Source organism: Lynx canadensis, chromosome E2 (genome assembly GCF_007474595.2).
Source record: "Lynx canadensis isolate LIC74 chromosome E2, mLynCan4.pri.v2, whole genome shotgun sequence".
NCBI lineage: Eukaryota > Metazoa > Chordata > Mammalia > Carnivora > Felidae > Lynx > Lynx canadensis.
In genome coordinates, this window is record NC_044317.1 from 12,735,673 (window position 1) to 12,758,319 (window position 22,647).

The following is a 22,647-nucleotide window of genomic DNA, read 5'->3' on the forward strand; positions in this document are numbered from 1 at the left end:
TTTTAATTTCTCTGTTACATTTATCTTTCTCCATATCTACTGTTGTTCAGTGGTGATTACTTTTCCTCATATAGTTTCTTGATGTGACTCCCTTTCCAGGAGACACTATTTGTATAAAACTATTTGCTGTTTCTCTGACACTTTTTGAGTCCATTTAAGCATCTATTGATGCCAAGGTACCAGGTACCCTTCTTCCCCCATTTCAGCTTAGCATTTCCCAGTATTCAGATGGCCTTTATCTCTCTCATCTAACCTAAGATTTGTCCCCCTGAGGCTCCTGCTTCAAAGCTTACACATGCTTCAGAATTATGCAGTTGCTTTGTTATTCAGATGGAAGGCTAGTCCCTGAGTCAAAGCTGTTCTCCTCAGAAGCACCAGTCATAGCGGGACCTGGGTGGCTCAGTCGGTTAAGTGTCCGACTTTAGCTCAGGTCATGACCTCACGGTTTGTGAGTTGGGGTGCTACATCGGATTCTCTGCTGTCAGCACAGAGCCTGCTTTGGATCCTCTGTCCTCCTTTCTCTGCCCCTTCCCCCTGGTTTCTCTCTTTCTCTGTCTCTCAAAATAAGTAAATAAACTTAAAAAGAAGAAGAAGAAGAAGCACCAATCATTTGCGCTGGGTTATACAGAAAGGGTTCTGCACATTCTGGCAGCTCTGTGCTCTTTGCCTCTCTTTAGGCCAGTTAAAGTAAGTAGTGCACTAACCCCTGGTCAGTATGGAAGAGATGTGGTATTTTTAGATACTTGAGTATGGTTCATGAGAAATTATATTTCATTTTGGGACTTTTTTTGCATCTTGTAATTTTATATGCCTTTTTTGTTTTTATCTTCTCACAATTACAGAAGTAACATAGTCGGATTGGAGGTACTGAGCTGCATTGACAGAATCAGTCCAGATTTACTGGCCGTAATCCCTAATAGTATTGTCACATGCCTGGAAAACTTCTCTTTTCGTTTCCCACTTTGCATTTGGCTCAGTAGCTCCTGCTTTGACAAATTTGGTCCTGTATATTCAGCTGTTCCAAATCAACTGAGATGGCAAATTAAATAAAACATATAAAGGATGCCATATAAAAATTGATCTTTTGTTCCTTATTCATACTATGTCCTTCAGAGAATTTTGTTTTCACTTCTCATTCTCAAACTCCCACATAGAAGCGCTTGGGTGGCTCAGCTGGTTGAGCGTCCGATTCTTGATTTCAACTCAGGGCACGATCCCAGGGTTGTGGGATCAAGCCCCACATCGGGCTCCGCACTGAGCACAGAGCCTGCTTGAGATCCCCCTGTCAACTCAGTCCCTCTTCCCACCTCCCTGTGTGTGCATGCATGCTCTCTCTTTCTCTCTCACTCCCCCCTAAATAAAATGGAAAAATAAATAAATAAATAAATAAATAAATAAATAAATAAATAAATAAATAAATTTCTCACCTAAAAGTTGAGCATACTGACACAACTAAACCATAAAATGGTTAATGTGCTTTTCTTAGAACTACTAATCTAAGACTCTAAGAGGACCAGATTGCTACTTGCCATGTTCTAGAAAGTGTGGATTTCCCATATTTCCCTGCCCCCAACCATCCCCTTTGAAATACACACTGAAAGAGAAAGAAAATAGAAAATATGGACTGCAAAGAGTGTATCGTCAGATTCCCTTAGGTGCCTACCTATGATGTATTCCATATATTTTCACAAGTGTCTCTGTTTGTCTTTTTTGTTTATTTTTGAGAGAGAGAGAGAGAGAGAGAACAAGCAGGGGCAGGGCAAAGAGAGAGGGACAGAGGATCCTAAGCTGGCTCCATGCTGACAGTAGGAAGCTGGATGTGGGACTTGAATTCACAAACCATGAGATCATGACCTGAGCTGACGTCTGAAGCTTAACCGACTGAGCCATGCAGGTGCCCCGCTCTGACTTCTTTCTGTTATCCTACCCATAGTGGGTAAGGGGGACTTTCTTCATTCTTTAAAGTATCAGGCCCTCTTCCCACCCCAGACTCCACTTTTTTTTTTTTCAACGTTTTTTTTTTATTTTATTTTTGGGACAGAGAGACACAGAGCATGAACGGGGGAGGGGCAGAGAGAGAGGGAGACACAGAATTGGAAACAGGCTCCAGGCTCCGAGCCATCAGCCCAGAGCCTGACGCGGGGCTCGAACTCACGGACCGCGAGATCGTGACCTGGCTAAAGTCGGACGCTTAACCGACTGCGCCACCCAGGCGCCCCGGACTCCACTTTTTGTATAATGGTTAGGTGTAGACTCATGTTTTATCTTCCCTACCACCCTAATTGATTTACTTGAAAGCCAGCATCTATAATCTGTGTCTCATACCCTTTTTAAAAATAAATCTCCCACTGGACCTTTATAGTAAATTCATTCTGAAAAGATGGTTGAATGTTAAAGAATCACACAAAAGCACAACTCTTTAGTGAATCAGAAAAGCATTGTTGGAGGGCACAAAGCCTATGCTGGTCACTGTCCTTTTGGAAAAACAATACTTAGCAGCAATCCCTGGGTACAAGTAAGAAAAGTTAATTCTCATTGGCCAGAATAATGTACTGAAAAGAACTTGGTTATGAATCTGACAGAAGATTAAAATTCAGTTTATACTTGCTCACGGAAAGTTCACCAAGACTAGAAAACTGACTTTAATCATTACCAACTGTATTATATTATTGAGTTTGCTTTTTTTTTTTTGGTGGGCAGGAGGCAGGTGGATTGGGTCATGTTAATAAATGAATTGTTCATATGATTGGCACTTTACTGGGTTCTTAATGAACAAACTCCCAGAAGAAGAATCTCCTTACTATTGTAGGAGAATGTTTCTAATCACAGGGAGACATCAGGTTGTTGCCCAGCCTTCAGATTTGTGCAAGGCTATAAAAGCACTGATACTGTTGACATTTTTTCTTTGTTTTCTCCCAGGTGATTAATAAACAGCATCTATTATCACTTAATTTAGTACCAGGTGTGATCTGGTGGGTAGTTCAACTTCAGTCTTTCTAACTGTAGAATGTTCCAAATTTTAGACACAGTCCAGCTCCCAAGCATTTCTATTTCAGAAACTGGGACAACTTCCAAGTAAGTTTTGTGAATCCTTCAATTTCTCCTGCCAGACTCATTAACTCCACCTGTTCACCTTGGGGAAATCAGAGTTCAGACTTGTACTTTCTGTAAAAACCATCCTTTTAAGTGAATGTGATGGTTGATTTAATTGAGAATATTCAGACTCAGGCTTTTCAGTAGTTTATTCTGAAACCTGTTGTGCTTTGGCCAGCAGAGAATGATTAAGATGAAGCACTGGGAAACTGTAGTCATAATATGCAAATTACCCACATTAAAAGACATGGAAATCAATAAATACTTCTATTTCTATTTTCCACATCTCACATCTTATAGCCTCCTACAGCTGCAAAGAATCTCAACCATCTTAGACCACTGTTTCTTAATTTTTTGGTGCCTTATGGTTCTTTGTGAGATTTATCATGACAGCTATGAATTCTCAGAAAAATATACTTCCGCACAAAAGTTGTATTCAGTTTCAAGAGAGTCTCACCCCTAAAGTCAGTTCATGATCCTAGGTGAAGAAATCCCTGTTCTGTCCTCAGGGGTCTGGAGAAGTTAAGTGGACACACCAAAATCACACAGCTTCTATAGCTGAATATTTTCATGAATCCGTTGTCTTTTTCTGTCTTTGTATCCCTTTAGTTAAAAACCCATTTTGAATTCACAGAGCTTAGAGGAAGGACAAGTAGTTTTAAGCCTTAAAGTGAACTACATCATCTTTTGCTTACCCACAAGGAGACTGGAGTACAGTAATACCCAAAACATTGAAATCATTGATTTAGAAAGGCCAAGTGAACTAAGCAAAGTTTTTTTTATAATTTGCTCTAGTTACCATAGGGCTACTCTGGATTCATAGTTGGTCTAATTACTCCAGTCTTTACTTACCTGTGCTTCCTGCATGTAAATTCATCATGTGGCTGTCAGATCATTCTAGAGTACTTGTTCTGTTTATTCATGCTGTCTGCCTTTCTTTTTCTTGCATCTCCTGAAGACCCTCCACCCCATCCCCCACTGGCCATTGTGCTCAACCTGACCTTACGGAGCCTTTTTTGGGAGGCATCACGCTGAAAGCATCACAGTGAGCATTAGTTGCCATTTATTAGCATTATTTAAATTCCTGTTGTGCTGTCTCCTAGAAGTGTACTTTGATCACATTACTCAGTTTTTCTGGATTTTGAGATCTTCATCTGTAAAATTGGACACAAAACCATTTATCTTGCAGTCCATCATGTCAGAATGAATTTGACATCTAGCTCAGTTTAAGTGACACTTTTACCTTTTCCTGCTATCCATGACATTCTTTATTGGAGTCAGGCCGATGTCTCCAAGCACTCAGTGCTTATCTCCTTTATGGTGTTATTGCCACATTGTTCATTCAGCATTATTTGAGCTCTTTCTCTGTTCAGTCCACTGCCGTGTTGGGTTGAGGGGATGTGTCACACTCTCCTTTTCTCTTTCCTCTGTTCATAAATTTTTTTTATTGATAATAATATATGTAATTTCAGCAGTCTCTTCTACAAAGTTTGGTCATTAAATTAACAGCTATTTATGAGGCTTTTCATAAATTCTTCTCCTCCCAGATCCATTGCCAAGAGGACATTATTTATTTTCCATGAGGAAAACCTTGAGTAAGAGACCCTTATTTCTTCGTTTGTTTTTAATGTTTATTTATTTTGTGAGAGAGAGTGCCCATGTGAGAGTGCATGTACAAGTTGGGGAGGGCAAAGAGACAGAGACAGAGAATCCCAAGCAGGCTCCACACTGTCAAGGGCAAGAGCCTGACGCAGGGCTCGAACTTGTAACAAAGAGATAGTGACCTGAACCGAAATTAAGAGTGTGATGCTTAACCCACTGAGCCACCGCAGCACCCCAGAGACACTTCTTTTGAAGTCCACCGTTCTGTCTCTAGAATGATGGAGAGCAGCTAATAATATAGCAAGCTCAGCTTCTCATTTGATAGTTCCACAGGCTAGGAGCCTGCTCTTTGCCTCTGATTAATGGGGAGAGAGTGAGGATAGGACTCCTAAACTGGTTACAAGAGGTTTCAGTTCTTAATCCTCTATTTTGAATCATGTTCTTCTTTATCATTTGAAAAAATTACTACATATACCACAATATTTATAGTTACTTATAAAATATTCTTTTTTTTTAATTTTTAAAATTTTATTTTTGAGAGAGAGAGATAGAGCACGAACGGGGAAGGGGCAGAGAGAGAGGGAGACACAGAATCCAAAGCAGGCTCCAGGCTCTGAGGCTGTCGGCACAGAGCCTGACATGTAACTCGAACCCACAAACCGCAAAATCATGACCTTAGCTGAAGTTGGATGCTTACTGACTGAACCACCCCGGTGCCCCTTAAGTATTCTAATATATGCATTATAAAACCTTAAAATGTAAATTAAAAGATGATTTTTTTTAAGAAGAGGTTCTTCTGGGCGCCTGATTGGCTAAGTCGATTGGGGCAACCTGACTCTTGATTTCAGCTCAGATCACGGTCTCCAGCGGGTTCATGGGTTTGAGCCCTGCGTGGGGCTCTGCACTGACAGCATGGAGCCTGCTTCGGTTCCTCAGTCTCTTTCTCTCCCTGCCCCTCTCCCACTTGCTCTCTCTCTCAAAAATAAATAAACATTAAAAAAAGTAAAGAGAGATTCTCTTATTTTCTTCTTGAGCTCTAGGGGATCATCTACCCTGCGTATTCCATGGAAATCATTCCTTTGTCCTCATCTTTCAGCCTAGCTCAAGTCCCAGTTCTTGCTTAATTGCATGACTTCACCATTTTATCTCTTCAACTGGATTGTAAACCACCTGAGGTTAGAGACAGTGTCTTATCTTTCTTCTGTATCCCACAACAATCCTCACACATTTGGGTTCCATCTAATTATCCAGTATTTACTTGTTGCTTCATTTCTTGGGATCATTTCAGAGTATTATTTCATTGATAACAAAGTAAACAAAAAATCCTCAGCCTTATTCTACCTTAGTAATTCTGGGTTTTATTCTCTATGCGATTCATCTTCTTAGGTTAAAGGTAATCAAGCCTATCTGCTTTATAGTTTTGCAGAAGTAGATACATACTATGTCTGATGAAGTGATTTGATTGGGACATCATGGGAGTGGTACAGTCTGAGAATCAAACCTGCATCCGCACCCACATCTGTTTTTGGTCCCTGATATTTTTGCCTTTTAGAGTCTTATCAAATGGTCATGCTAAACCATAGCATTTTCTTTTATACTTCCTCTGGAGTTACTTTGTGCTGGCATTCATTCCCACTGTTTGGGTATACTACTTATTTTTTATATTTTGCAGATAGGTCTCTGTTCACTTCCTCTGAACCATCTCTATGACCTTGATTCTACAGACCCTTTTAATTTCTAAAATTATTTGCAATTATACGTAGAAATCTTCATAGCTGTGTTTAGTCTGTTAGTCTCAATGGCCTAACATCATAACCTGGTTCTTTTTTTTTTTTTTTTTTAATGTTTATTTTTGAGAGAGAGAGAGACAGAGCATGAGTGGAGGAGGGGCAGAGACAGACAGACAGACAGACAGACAGACAGAATCTGAAGCAGGCTCCAGGCTTTAAGCTGTAACATAGAGCCCCATGTGGGCTGAACTCAAGGACTGAGAGATCATGACCTAAGCCAGAGTCGGGTGCTCAACTGACTGAGCCACCCATGCGCCCAAATCATAACCTGGTTCTTATAGCATTCCTATGTTGTCATCTTCTCTTTCTTGGAAGAGATACTAAATCTAAAAAGAAAAAAAAAATAAGTTTATTGCCTATTGCAAATTAAGATGACAAAAGAGACGAAAACGAAACACTGGGCTCCCAATGTGCAGTTCATTTGTGTCTCCGTGGCTCACGTGTTTCTTTCATAAAAGGCTATAGTACTCCGTATTTACTAACATAATTCACTAAATTAGATTGTAGCTATTATCAATTGTGGCTTAATGGATTTCAGATTTTTAGTTATTCCATTTGCTTGATAGGTATATTATTCATTTTTTTTCTTCATAACAATCTCCCTCAATTTCAAGTTCTCATAATGACAGATACTTACTTTTCTTGCCCGTGGCTCTGCAAGTTCATTTAGGATGGCTCTGCTCTGGGCTATAGGTAGGGTTTAAGTCTGCTGCACATGTCTCTTTTCCTTGTACTAGCAGCTGCCTGGACGTGTTCTTCTCTTGGGAAATGGCAGGAGTGTGAGAGTGAAAAGCACATTTAAAACTTCTTCTATTGGGGCGCTTGGGTGGCTCAGTCGGTTAAGCGTCTGACTTTGGCTCAGGTCATGATCTCCTAGTTTGAGCCCCGCTTGCCACTGGCTCTGTGCTGACATCTCAGAGCCTGGAGCCTGCTTGGATTCTGTCTCCCTCACTCTGCCCCTCCCTTGCTCATGCTCTCTTTCTCTCTCTTCACTCAAAAAATGAATAAACATTTTAAAAAGTAAATAAAATCTCTTCTATTGTGTCTATTTAAAATCCCATTGGCCAAAGCAAGTCAGTAGTAGCCTAGCCTTATATCAGTGGAGCAGGGTGTATACTCATTGCGCAGCAGGAGGCTGTGCAGAGTTACAGAGCAAAGGTTGTGGATATCAGATGCTATTAAAGAGGAGTAAAAACTAGGGGAAATAATCCAATCTACCAATGTAGGAAGCAAGCCATTAAAACTGTCAATTTGCTCGTATAGGTCCTGTGAACTGTAAACATAACACTTTTTCCATGAGCAACTTGCATATTATTTAAATAAATTATTTTGAAAATGCTCCAATGCTCTGGATTTCTTTCAAGAATTCTCCTTTTTTAGGGGCACCTGGGTGGCTCAGTCGGTTGAGCGTCTGACTTCGGCTCAGGTCATGATCTCACGGTCCGTGGGTTTGAGCCCCGCGTTGGGCTCTGTGCTGACAGCTCAGAGCCTGGAGCCTGTTTCAGATTCTGTGTCTCCCTCTTTCTCTGACCCTCCCCTGTTCATGCTCTCTCTCTCTCTGTCTCAAAATAAATAAACGTTAAAAAAAATTTTTTTTTTTTTAAAAGAATGCTCCTTTTTAAAGTAAGCTGCGCGCTCAACATGGGGCATGACTCACACCCCCTGAGATAAAGAGTCGTATGCTTTACTAACTGAGCCAGCTGGCTGGCCCCCCTCAAGAATGCCCCTTTAATCCAAAGTTATTGTGTAGTAGAAATGAATACTAGTTGAAATGATAGTGTTACTCATTGGCTTTGTGCTTTGTTTGAGAAAGAGCAAGAATTGCTGATTGATTGGAAAATATTAAGGGATAGATTAAAACAGGATAAGGCAGAAAGCTGCCTAAACAAATAAAGCTTTCTTGCTAATAATAAACTGTTAAGAGATGTAAGACAAGCACTTGGGATTGAAGTGGAGGGAGCAGAGTTAAGCTAGTTTCAGTCATAGTATAGAGGCTGATTTCTGAGACTAGAAAGCCCCCCCCCCAAAAGGCATTACCTGTTTTTATGTAGACAAGTGGGGGAACAGTCCAAAGATGGTATGTTGTAATTTTATGATTACCTAGGAATCTATTAAAGTCACTTTTCCTTTTGTGTGTGTGTGTCTATTGATTTTGAGAGAGAGTGTATGTATGTGGAGATGAGGGTCAGAGAGAGAGGGAGATAGAGACTCCCAAGCAGGCTCTGCGCTGACAGCACCACCTCGGGGTTCAATCCAGTGAGATCATGACCTAAGCCAAAATCAAGAGTCGGTACGCTTAACCGACTGAGCTACCCAGGCACACCTAATTAAAGTCAGTTATAATATTTTATGAATAAGTACAAAAACAAGTTTTTATATTAGTGTCAATGCCTATTAAATTCTACAGTGGAATTAGTAGTTCCCTAGAAAACCTTTTCTTTCTGAAGTGATTGATGCTAGTTGTGGCTGCTTAACTTGTTAATATTTACTGTTTATTGCCTTATCTCTATCCGTGAATAGAAGAATCTTTATTTGAAAATGGCATCTTTTAGGACCTGCTTTGGTGATATTTCATAGAAGGTGCACAGAATTCCCTTCCTTTGAACAGGTTGGAATGCTATGGAAACTCAAATGAAATGGTATTGTCTACAATTGTATCTTTTTTAAAGGCATGAACAAGGAAACTAAATATGTGTATTGCCGTTATGTAACATTAAGCATAACCTAGCTTACTTTTTAAATTATGGAATAGAAAGTTCATTTTACTTCTGGTACATGTACCTGGCTTTGCAGAGCACATATAGTCATGGGATATATATAATTTCTATTTTTTTAAAAACTTTCTATTTTAAATGATATACTTGCAAGATTATAGGCTCCTAAGAAGTTACATAGAGGTCCTATGTACCCATGACCTCACTTCACCTAGTGGTGGCATAAGACTAGTTTTTAAATCATTTGATGGACCTTCTTTGTCCTCTTTAAAAATTTTTTTCTTTTTCTTTTTTTTTTTTTTTTATTTTTTTTTTTTCAACGTTTATTTATTTTTGGGACAGAGAGAGGCAGAGCATGAACGGGGGAGGGGCAGAGAGAGAGGGAGACACAGAATCGGAAACAGGCTCCAGGCTCTGAGCCATCAGCCCAGAGCCCGACGTGGGGCTCGAACTCACGGACCGCGAGATCGTGACCTGGCTGAAGTCGGACGCTTAACCGACTGCACCACCCAGGCGCCCCAAAAATTTTTTTCTTAATATGTATTTATTTTTGAGAGAGAGAGAGAGACAGAGACAGAGACAGACAGTGATCGGGGTAGGGGAGCAAGAGAGGGAATCACAGAATCGGAAGCATGCTCTAGGCTCTGAGTTGTCAGCACAGAGCCTGATGCGGGGCTCAAACTCACAAACTGCAAAGTCATGACCTGATCCACAGTTGGATGCTTAACTGACTGAACCACCCAGGTGCCCCTGCCCTCTTTAATAAGTCTGTTTTGTTTTGTGTTGTTTTTTTAATTTTTTTTTCAACGTTTTTTATTTATTTTTGGGACAGAGAGACAGAGCATGAACGGGGAAGGGGCAGAGAGAGAGGGAGACACAGAATTGGAAACAGGCTCCAGGCTCCGAGCCATCAGCCCAGAGCCTGACGCGGGGCTCGAACTCACGGACCGGGAGATCGTGACCTGGCTGAAGTCGGACGCTTAACCGACTGCGCCACCCAGGCGCCCCTGTGTTGTTTTTTTAAGATATCTAACTTTAGAAAGGACACCTGTATTGTGCCTGATTTTCTTTAGCTTTCAGAATTATGAAGTGTTCTGTAAGGATCCTGATGTCCCTATAGCTTTGTTTCTTTAGTACTTTATTCTCCCCTGTCCCTATTTTCAGATCAAACCGTTGATTACAAAGGGGTTATGTCTCATCTCCTTTTCTGGTGTATTTCTCCCAGCTATCTAAAAGATATATAAGCCCCATTTTCCTTCTTAAATTGAAGAAGCATATTCAGTTAAATATTCACGTTTCTTGTTTTGAGTTTATTTTGGTGGTGTTTGAAAACTTGAGTTGTTTTTTTTTTTAACATTGTCTTTTTTTTTCCCCCCTTTTAGCCTGAAAATGAGATTTCTTCAGACTGCAATCATGTAAGTATGGATTTTCCAGAGTTCACTGTATATGCTTTATATGTGTGACAGGTTCAGGATGCTTGTCCCTGTTATTCTGAGAATATATTGTCTTCTTAGATTCCCTCCATTTTACCACGATGATCGGCCTTATTTAGGATCATGGTAAATCTGCAAATACCCTTCCATTCTAGAAACCAGCAGGTTTTGTCAAATAATATTTACGTACTTAAGTTTAAATTTTACTTCAGTTATAGCTACCATATGAAAATAATTGTTTCCTCTGCTTATCAAGTTTACAACTTTAGAGTTCCATATTTTAAAGTTGTTTTATTCAGTCATAATACAGTCACATACTATGTACCGTACACTGTGATAGAAACTACAGGCACCTACAAGTGAATACCTTGAAGACAGAGGCCTGTATTAGAGTTAGCGGAAAGAAAAGTGATTTTGCTCCGGGGGGATTGATGTCAGAAAGGCTTAAAAAGTGGAAATGAGACTTGAGTTGGGTCTTAAAAGAGTGAGTGAGTAGTCCTATATCTGACAGTGCTGGAAGAAATCACTGTCACAGTGTAGAAGGCAGTTTGGAGGGCAGATGTAAGAGCAGAGAAGCAGGCTAACTGCTTAGATTGACTGCTTATTCTAAAGAATGTGTAGATAGGTCAGAGATTCAAAGTAAAATAAAACCACAGGAGTACTAGAAGAAAACATGAACACAGAGGAAGGTGTTTTAAACATGACAGAACATTAAGAACTATATTGTAAAAAAAGATTGGTAAAGGGCGCCTGGGTGGCGCAGTCGGTTAAGCTTCCGACTTCAGCCAGGTCACGATCTCGCGGTCCGTGAGTTCGAGCCCCGCGTCAGGCTCTGGGCTGATGGCTCGGAGCCTGGAGCCTGTTTCCGATTCTGTGTCTCCCTCTCTCTCTGCCCCTCCCCCGTTCATGCTCTGTCCTCTCTCTGTCCCAAAAATAAATAAAAAACGTTGAAAAAAAAATTCAATAAAAAGATTGGTAAATTTGATTGCATTAAACAAACTCAAAAGATTTTATTTTCCTTCAAAAATGTTCGGTATATTATGAAAAAGTATTTGCAACACCGATAAAAAGGCCTATATTCTTTAATAGAAAGCGCTGTTAATAGACACAGGCAAACAGATATTTATATACTATTCACAGGTAAAGAGAAAGATGTCCAGTAAAATAATGAAAAAGTTGATTCTCTTTTATAGTTAAAAGTGTGAAAATTAAAAGACAAATGAGTGCATTGTTTTCCACCCATCTGATTAGCAAATATAAAAAAATTAATAAATATGGGGCACCTGGGTGGCTCAGTCGGTTTGAGCGTCCGACTTCGCTCAGGTCACGATCTCAACGGTCCGTGAGTTCGAGCCCCGCATCGGGCTCTGTGCTGACAGCTCAGAGCCTGGAGCCTGCTCAGATTCTGTGTCTCCCTCTCTCTCTGGCCCTCCCCCCGTTCATGCTCTGTCTCTCTCTGTCTCAAAAATAAATAATGTTAAAAAAAAAAAAATTAATAAATACACAGTATTGAGGGGAATATGGGGATTAAGCTCTCTAGCCCCTAATCAGCAAACTGCTACCCATTGGCCAAATCCAAACCACTGTTACACATAAAGTTTTATTGGGAATGCTCCCACGCACATTCAGTTACATATTACTGTCTTTGGTTGCCTTCCACGCCATAATGGAAAGGTTGAGTAGTTTCTTACAGAGACTTTAGGTCCCTTGAAGTATAAAAGAAAAGTGGCTAAACACCTCTCTAGCCTATGGATAGGAATATAAATATGAAAAACTTCTTTATAAAGCAGTCAACTTAAAATGTGTATATTCTTTGGCCTAGCATTTTTTACTTCTAAGAATTTATGTATAGTTATACTTAAAAGAATGGATTCAGATGTGTCTATAAGATAATATTGTTGTGGCATTATTTATAAAGCATAAGATTGGGAATAAAATATCTGCCATAGGGGAAATCCCAGAAAGCAGCTTATCTGTGCCCTAGAACCCCAAAGGTCTTTGGGGGTTAGGAAGGATTTGACACTACTGAATAGGGGCCAAATAGTATACAGAAAACAGGAGAATTGATGTCCTTATAAAAAGAGAAGATTAGGACATAGACACAGAGGGAAGACCATGTGAAGATACAAAAAGATGATGGCCGTCTACAAGCCAAGGAGAGAAGTCTCAGAAGAAATCAGTACTAGCCAACACCTTGAATCTCAGACCTCCAGACTCCAGAGTTGTGGAGAAAATAAATCACTGTTGTTTAAGACACCAAGTCTGTGGTATTTTGATGGCAGTACTAGCAAAGTAATACACTTTTGGGTCGGAATAGTATGCATTATAATTTTTCCCATTAAAGTTAATGGAACAAATTTAAAAATTAAACAACTTTCCACCTAATAGAGAGTTCTGGAATGAGTTAGTGTTGTCAAGCAAGAGATAAGATTAGTTATGAACAGTTTTTTAGGTCAATGCATTTGAAAATGTTACCCAATGGACAAATTCCTAAAAAAAACAAACTTAACCAAAATAACACAGGAAGAAGTAGAAAATCTGAGTAACCTGTATTTACTTTAAAAAAATGAATCTGGAGGTAAAAATCTTCCCATAAAGAAAACTCCAGGACCAGATGGATTTATTGTTTTGGTTTTTGTTTTGTGTTTTTAAATAAACATTAAGGAAAAAATAATACCAGTCAGTAATTAGAGATACAATCACACCTGTCAGAATGGCTGTTATCAAAAGACTACAAATACCAAGTGCTGGTGAGGATGTGGCGCAAAGGGAATCCCCATGCACTGTTGGGGGGAATGTAAATTGTGCAGTCACTATGGAAAATAGCATAGAGTTCCTCAGAAAAATTAAAAATAAGCAGCTATCATACGATCCAGCAATTTCACTTTTGGGTGTTTATTCCAAGAAAATGAAAACACTGACTTGAAAAGATATGTGTACCTTCATGTTCATTACGGCATTACAGTAGCCAAGACATGGAAACACTGAAGTGTCCAGTGATGGATGAATGAATAAAGAAAATGTGATATATATACAGTGGAATATTATTCAGCTATAAAAAAAGTATGAAATCGAAAAAAAAAATTAAAAAAAAAAAGTATGAAATCTTGCCATTTGTGACAACATGGTGGGACCTTTGAAAGGCATTATGCTAAAGTGAAATAATGCTAAACATTATGGGTTTTTTTTGTTGTGGTTTTTTTTTTAAACGTTATGTTAAAGTGAAACCCAGTGAGCTCTGCTGAGTGCCTGGCGAGGCCTCCTGTCCCTGCCTCTTCTTCCTGCTAGAGGTGGGGATCAGGCCAGGCAGCTAGATGTGGGTGTTTGGGACAGGGGCTGTGCTTTTAAATTTTTATATTGTTGGGGTGCCTGGGTGGCTCAGTCAGTTAAGCATCCAGCTTTGGCTAGGGTCATGATCTCATGGTTTGTGGGTTTGAGCCCCATGTTGGGCTTTGTGCTGACAGCTCAGAGCCTGGATCTTGCTTAGGGTTCTGTGTCTCCTCTCTCTGCTCCTCCCCCGCTCGTGCGCTATCTCTGTCTCAAATATTAAATTTTTTAAAAAATTTTATATTGTTGTTTTTTATTATTTATAATTTGAACCCAGGGACTTGCACAGTTGTCGTCTTCACCCAGAGGACGGAAGACCCGGGCGCTGCCTTCCCTCTTGTTGGCGGGGGAGTTGGGGGACCTGGCACCTCAGCAGCCACCAAGACTGAGAGTCCAGTCCTGGCCTGGGCCAGAGCCGGGGAACTGGTACCCACCCACAACCCACCTGGACTCTGTGACCTCTGGGAGCCAAGACCGGCTCCTGTGTCAGCCCTCAGGGGTCTCGCTTTCCAGACCCGGCCCCACAAGGCCCTACTGGCCTCTGGACTGTTCCTGCAGGAGCCCCACCCTCCCCCAAGGGCTGTCTGCAAAGGCCTGTAGCCCCAGTAGATGCCCTGACCCCTTCTCCTCCACCCTTGGACAGGATTAGAGTAAATGTTTGTATGGATTTTTTTTAAAAAAGAACAAAACAAAACACTGGATGCTCCCTCTTCTGTGCTGAATCTAAATAAATTTAAAAATTAAACTAAGCTCATAGTTAAAGAGAACAGATGGTGGTTGTTAGGGGAGTGGGACAGAGGATGAGAGAAATGAGTGAACTGTTTTTTGGTGGTTCAGTTTGTTTTTTCTTTTTAATTTAAGTGACTTTTAAAATAGAAATTATGCCATAGATAAGATACAACATAACTATTGGATTGGATAAATTTGAGATAAGCCATTTAAAAAAAAAAAAGGAAAAAGGAAGGGTACCTGCCTGGCCTCAGTTGGAAGAGCATGCGACTCTTGATCTCCAATTCATGAGGTTGAGCCCCCATTGAGTGTAGAGATTACTTAGATACATAAATCTTTAAAAAAGGAAAAAAAGAAAAATGGGTAAGATAGTTGACATCCATTTCCTAAAGATGATGGTTGAATGACCTATAAATACATGAAAAGGTACTCAACCTCATTAGTAATCAGGGAAATGGAAATCAAAACCTCAGTGATTCACCATTAGATAAATTGCCAGAATTGTAAAGACTGATGTATCAGTACCAAGTATTGATGTGACTATGGAATAAGGAAATTTTCATGCATTGATAGTGATAATGTAAATTAGTATAACTACTTTTGAAGCTGCTTAGCATTTACGTACTAAAGCGGAACATAAGCATAAAACATGATACAACCATTCACTTCCAGGTATTTATTAACTCAACAGGAATGTTTGTGTGTCATTTGAAGAATGGTTTATAGCAGCTTATTTTAATAGTCTGTGAGTGAAAGGTTATAAAACCCTTTCCCTTTCCTCATGAGAATTGAATTCTACTCACTATGTAACTCAGATCTCTGGTGGTCTGTAGTAGTGAAATGCTGACTAGCTTCAAGGCAGATAGGTCCATGATGAAAATGATCCTAAAATGGTACATTCTGTTTGGACCCGAAAGAACTGTAAGTGAATTGTAATTACTCGATAGGGGTGCCATACTTGGGGCTTACCTGATGCGGTGACTCATACCTGAGTGTGTCCCTTGCAGAGACCCTGAAAGCTTTGCCCAGAGGGTGTTATAAGAGATAGTGGTTCCCACAGGGCTTGAGTCTTCTAAGACAGGGCTCCTCCCTGTGCCCATTGTGAGTCTTTTCTTCTCACACCTGAGGCTGTTATCAGGAGAGAACATACAGATGAACTAAGCAGACTGCCACCAGGGTTTCCCTGGCGCAATTGATGACAGTGTGTGGTTCCTGTCTGGTTCCTGTCCTGTCACCTGTGTTCTCTGGTGACAGTGTGGGGTTCCTGTCTTTTATCTAGCCTACTCCTTTCCACAGAACTCCACGCTCCAACTGCTTGACTTCACATTTTTACTCTGCCTCATAGTCCTTTCTAGAACCAAACTCTCTACTTTTCCAGTTAGAGATTGGGGATTAATTGGTAATGACCATGGAGAAAAATAGACGCATGAAATAAATGACTGTTAACTCTGTGACAGACGTAAGTGGAAGGAAATGAATAATGTTCTATATAGCTCAGCATGTATACTTTTGTATAGCCCACTAATGTAAATACTCCACCATCTGACATTATGATTAACTATATTGGGAGAATTGGGATCAGGAAGAAGCATATAAAAGTTCATTCCTTCTCTTTTACCATATAAAGTTTTATAGAATATTACAGAATATCTAAAACTAACAATCAAGAAATAGCAGTTAATTAGGTAGTTTAAAATTGTAGAGGTAATATCTGTAAAAAAAAAAAAATCAACAAAAGGAATTTGAAATATTTGTCTCTGGGGAGTTGGTAGGACTTCAGAAAAGGACTTGTCTGGAAACTGCTTGTTTGTTTGATTTTTTAACTACTTATTCAACTAAACAAGATTTAAAAGTTGTAAGATCAATGGAAGAGGAAGTGGATAAATGAGCTATGCTTTTCAAGGAGCTTGGCTGTGAAGGAAGCTTTTTGCTTCACCCTCCACACCCAAAACTTGTCATTATCCCAATACCTCAGATACATCTCATCTTCTCCCAGCCAGCAGTACATGGCTTTTAACTGGTCTGCTAACCCCCCCCGTCTTCTTGCCCTTCTCTGCACTGTGACCAGAGTTAAGCTTTTGAGTTCTCTGGTTAAATTGTTGATTAGCTTCCCATTTCTTGTAAGGTAAAATACGCATTCTTTAATGTGAGCTCTAATACACAGTGTGATCTGACCCCTGCCTGCAACCTGCCAGCCCCAGCTTTCATCCCTCAACTGCAGCCGTTCTGAACTGTGGATGTCCCCAGAAGTTATTATTGCGCTCTCTGTGCTCTCTAGCTTTGTACTCCTAGAACCCCAATCTCCCACCTGACAAAATTCCTTCTTATTCTTGGGATCAAGCCCAGTATAACTTGGTCTTTGCTTCCCACACCTGCCCCTTCCTCCACGTTCACTGAGCTGTATTCTTCCTTTGTATTCCCTAATATCTTCTGCATGCATCTGGTATCAGATTTATCACACTATATTTTATTGCTTATTTTCTTCTCAGTCTGACTCTTTCAAATCTTTTGGCTCCTATGGTTGAGCTCCTTGAATGCCGAGACGGTGGCTTTTTTCCTTCACTCTTCTCAATTTTGTCACCTAGCTGATTCCAGATTATAGCAGTTACTCAATATGTGCTGGATGAGGGAGATGGGTATGTAGATGAATTAAAAGTGAACATCTTATGTTTAAGAAAGTTGAAGCTGAAATGCATTCTGCTAACTGATAGCACTTATTGTCAGTTGCACTTATTTTTCTTAGTTGATTATAACCACTCAGGAGAGGACATTTGTCAAGTATGGTATGAATAATCCACTGTCAGTAATGAAGTGTGCAATGTGTGTTTTCTAGAGGAAAAGATACTGGTGGCTTCGTGTGCTGAATTCCCTTTCTTTTTTTTTTTATTTTTATTTATTTATTTTTAAAAATTTTTTTTAACGTTTTATTTATTTTTGAGACAGAGAGAGACAAAGCATGAATGGGGGAGGGGCAGAGAGGGAGGGAGACACAGAATCGGAAGCAGGCTCCAGGCTCTGAGCCATCAGCCCAGAGCCCGACGCGGGGCTCGAACTCACGGACTGCGAGATCGTGACCTGGGCTGAAGTCGGAACGCTTAAACCGACTGAGCCGCCCAGGTGCCCCCGAATTCCCTTTCTACTTAGAGTAATAATCATTACTAGGTCATGTTAAAAATAAAAGAGCAGGGGGTGCCTGGGTGTTCATTTGGTTAAATGACTCTTGATTTTTGGCTCAGGTCCTTATCTCACGATTCATGGTTCATGCCCCAAGGCGGGCTCTGTGCTGACAGGTTGGAACCTGCTTGGGATTCTCTCAATCCCACCCCCTCATCTCTCTCTGCCCCTCCCCCCACCAAATAAATTAACTTTTTTTTCTAAATGTTTGTTTCTTTTGAAAGAGCACGAGTAAGGGAGGGGCAGAGAGAGAGGGGGGGTGGGGACAGAGGATCCAAAAGTGGGTTTCGTGCTGACAGTAGCAAGTCCCTTGTGGGGATTGAACTCAATCTCATTGAACCATGAGATCATGATGTAAGCCAGAGTCATGCTCAACTGATAGAGCCACCCAGGTGCCCCCAATAAATAAACTTTAAAATATAAAGAGCAGGAAATAGATTATGGTTGCCAGGAAGGATGAGGAGTGACAAAGTGAGTGTAGGGTTTCTGTTTGGGGTGATGGGCATGTCCTAGAATTAGAAAATGGTGATGTTGTACCACCTCTGAATACACTGAAAACCACTGAATTGTACACTGTAAAGTGGTGGCTTTTATAGTATGTGAATTCTATCTCAAAGTAAAAGAAAGAAAAATAAAGGATGAGGGGTGCCAAATTAAAAGTTAAAGACATTTCAGAAGATCTAAGTGATTATTTAAATGGCTTTGACAAAAAATCAGTTTCTAGCCCATCATAGGACATCTGAGTTTGCATAAAAGTAAGGAAGCAATCGTGGGTTTGTATTTTATAATTTTTCTGTCATTTCTTGCTGTTTACCTCTAAATCCTTGAACTCTCAGACAGCTTTTCTTGCTTGCTTGTTCCTTCCTTCCTTCCTTCCTTCCTTCCTTCCTTCCTTCCTTCCTCTCTTTGTCTTTCTGTTTTTCCTTCTTTCTCTTCTCTCTTTCTTTCTTTCCCTCTTTCTCATTCTTTCTTTCTTTCTTTCTGAAAGAAATGGCATTGAGTCAGCTACAAGTCACTCAATAAGGAGGGAAATTTTTAATCTATCTTTGGTTAGATGTACATACAGAATATTAGAATGTTCTTAATTTAGGGGGTTATGACCTGGCCTTGGGCTGCCTCTCCAGAGTCAGTCTTCCATTGGACTCGCGTTCCTCTGGCATGCCCTGCATCACTTTCAGTGAGCTTCTGTGCATCCTGTTTTCGTTTACCTAATAAAATAGTCTTCTCCTTACCCCTTACTATGGCTAACTGCTTGTCTTCAGGTTTTATCTTAGATAGCACTTCCTATGGTAAACTTTACTGGACCAAATGCCCCAACGCAGTCTCGGGTACTCCTTCCCTGTACTGTTGTGATACCTTGTGTTGCTGTTAATCAAATACTTGCAGTACTTTGCCATTGACCATAGCCACCACTGGCCAGTCTTTGTCTTTCTCCTGTTTTAACTCCCAGCTCCTAAAACGGTACATACTCAGAACATTTTTTCTATTTCCTGTAATAGCCTATGAAGACCTTGAGTTTAGACTTGCGTGGTAGATCATAAGTGCTAACCAGATGTTTGAGTGAATCAGTGAGTGATTGATTGCATTGTTTAGTCTTGGAGTATAGGAGAAAGACTTGTGAACTGCTTCTTCTTCCCTCCCCCAATCTCTCCATTTTCAGCATCATACAAAGTCCCTGCTCTGTCTCTCCAGCTGAGCCTAGAATAAGGGCTCCTTTGGGCTACTTTTCAGAAAATGAATCATATATTGGAAAATTTTAAGTAAAGCTGCAAAGCTAAGGTAATATTAAGCCCTCACCTGTGAACAGTAATGGCTTTAGATATTTTGCAGTTTAAAACATGTTAAAACAGTTGTGTAAAGTAGACCTTATGGTGTATATGTCAAGACAAGGGAGAATTTTAAAGGAATAAAGATAGGAAAGGAATTTTAAAGGAATAAGGAAACTAGATTCTGGGCATCTCTCCTTCATAAAACTGATCTATGAAAGCACCGTGGATTGTGAAATCTGCAACTAAAGCTACCAAATCTGAGCTTCAGGGTTATACTTTTAATAGGTTTAATAAAACTTAGCTTGTACAACTTTATTAATGTTTTCTCTGAAACCTTACCAGAGATTTTAATTGCAGTTTTTTCTTGACTTAAAAAAAACTGTTCTTAAGTGAAAAAATAAACAAGTATGTCTGAGTGGTAATATTTGTCTGCACATTTTTTTAAATGTTTATTTATTTTGAGTGAGACGGTGAGCAGGGGAGGGCAGAGAGAGAGGGAGACACAGAATCTGAAGCAAGCTCCAGCTCTGACCTGTCAGCGCAGAGCCCGACATGGGGATTGAACTCTCAAGTCGAGCTATGAGCTCATGACCTGAGCTAAGTCGGACCAACTGAGCCATCCACGTGTCCTTGTCCTGCACATTTTTTTAAAGAGAGAGAGCATGTGTGCATGTGCCTACGTAAACCGGGGAGGCCCGGAGAAGAGAGACAGAAAACGAAGCAGGCTCTAAGCCATCAGCACAGAGCCTGATGAGGGGCTCAGACTCACCAACTGTGAGATCATGACCTGAACCAAAAGTAAGAGCAGGACACTTAAGCAACTGAGCCACCCAGGTGCCCTCATTTTTTTTTCCTTTTATCTGTAAACAAAATGACCATTTTATCTTACTTTTCTTTTTCTTTTTTTTTAAAGATTTATTTTTTTAAGTCATCTCTACCCAACGTGGGCTCAAAGTCACAACCCCAAGACCAAGAGTTGCATGCTCTACTGACTGAGCCAGCCAGGCACCCCTCTTACTTTACTTTTCATTAACTGAATATGCTTTTATCTGACTCTGTGTAATGGACTTTGTCACTTACGGTAACCATTGATGGAAAATTTCATACTATTTAACTGCAGTGTTTGTTTGTTTTTTTTCTCTTATACCTAGTTGTTGTGGAATTACAAGCTGAATCTAACTACAGACCCCAATTTGAATCTGTGGCCAGAGAGGTTTGCAAATCCACCATATCAGAGGTAGGTTGTGACAGAATTTTGTGGTATTTAATGGCTTAGAAGAGAAAATTATATCTGTTGACCAGACCAGTCATTAGGGAGGAATAACTGACTCAGTTACTTTACTTTTCCTTGGAATTCACATCTACATGGTCTGAGAGAGGCCACTGGCAGTGGGGAGTATAACTAGCCTCCTGTATTCACCTACAGTTACAGTAGGACGCTATTGATTCAGACACATTGGAAATCAGGCTCTGTTGGTCCCCAGATGGAGGACACAACTGCTTCTGTCATCAGTGCTGCGGTCACACTTTTTACAATCTGCTGATGTCTGAAGCATATCAAAATGGTCTCCCCAAGAGGCTTATCAACGTTTCTGAGTTACACGTTTGGATCAATTGGACCACAGAGGCATATGCTTCAAATAATAGGAGTTAGCATTAAAAAAGGTTTGTGGAAGGATTGTGTATGTTGTTATAGTTAGATGTTGAGTATAAAAATAAAAATAATGAAAATAGTATAGCACTGTATGGGTGCTAATTGGGGAAACTTTTCAACTGTCTTGGTTCAACAAATGATATTAGTGAAAATTGTGGTATTGAATTTTTATTTTATTTTTGGAATCAGTGATAGGAATTTCAAAAAGCCAGAGATTTCTGCATACTGAAGTATAAGAATCACAAAGAACAGTTGCTGTTTTTCCACCTCAGAGTTAATAATTGTACATTTTGCAACACCTAGATCTGCCCTCAAACTACCCTACTGATGACTCAATTCAGGACCACTTTCTTAGCTCTAAGGGTTCTTAGCAGGACCACCCTCTTCCAACCAGATAAGCCCTCAGCTTTGTTCCTCAGTTACATCATTACGGGACCCTGTTTAGAACCTGTTTGCTTCCTCACACCTTCTAATACTGGATCTGATATGTTTTTATTCTTTAAAGCAGTTACCCTTCTTCATAGTTACCTTGGGGCTTCAGAACAGAATAGCGTATCTTTGAAAACATTGGGCTTCGGCTTTAGTATTGCACACCTCATAGTCCCTTAACTAGCTATATGGTTAGCTGTTTATGGCACTTTGATTGCCTTGTGGAAATTTTGCCCAGAGTCTCTGCATATTCATCAGAAAAATTTCACTCTTGGCTGGCTTATAAAAGACATATATACGTATAATTGGTTTCTTATAATGGGTATGTAATGATGGGTTCTCTTGTAACCTTTTGGGGTGTTGTGGTTTTGTCAAAGATTTCAAGTAAAAACCGGAATTTATCCCTCCCTAGGAGGGAGATTATACTGGAATCAGGAAATTAAAATCAGGAAGAACCTAATTGCCCACAAAATGTTTTATTCTACATCTCTCTCCTATCTTCTTTCTTGCAATCCTATTTGCAAGGAGAAAAACAGCATCACAAGAATACCTGCAAACTGCAAACCAAACTTATTTACTCTGTAGTTGAAGCAAATACTGCTCGCTTCCTGCTTTCCTCCTGCTTCCCTCCTGCTTCACGTCAAAAACAGAGTGACAGCAGCATTTTTCTAATGGCACCTTATGAATCTGCTCCCCAGCCACTTCAGAGTTTACTCCCATTCATAAATATGTTGATGATTTATTGCGGTTCTTGCTGTTAATCTTAGAAATTTTCCTTCTGTCTTATTAACTTCTAGCCAATGGAATGGCTGAAGGAAAGCATAATCTTCTGATCAAACACGATGCCCTATTGTACCTGTGGTGAACTAAATACAATAGGTACTCAGTCTCTGTGCTTCAGTAAAATCTCAAGTGATTGAAGCTAAATACACA

General features: G+C 40.1%; 1 protein-coding gene across 1 annotated transcript in view; it reads left to right on the plus strand.

Moving 5' to 3' along the window:
* The window catches only part of GLG1 (golgi glycoprotein 1), a 152,560-nt gene that overhangs the window by 81,794 nt on the left and 48,119 nt on the right, over positions 1-22,647 (plus strand). The window contains 3 exon segments of the mRNA XM_030298555.1: positions 10,582-10,614; positions 20,783-20,819; positions 20,822-20,868. Of these exon segments, the coding sequence (XP_030154415.1) occupies positions 10,582-10,614; positions 20,783-20,819; positions 20,822-20,868 (117 nt within the window).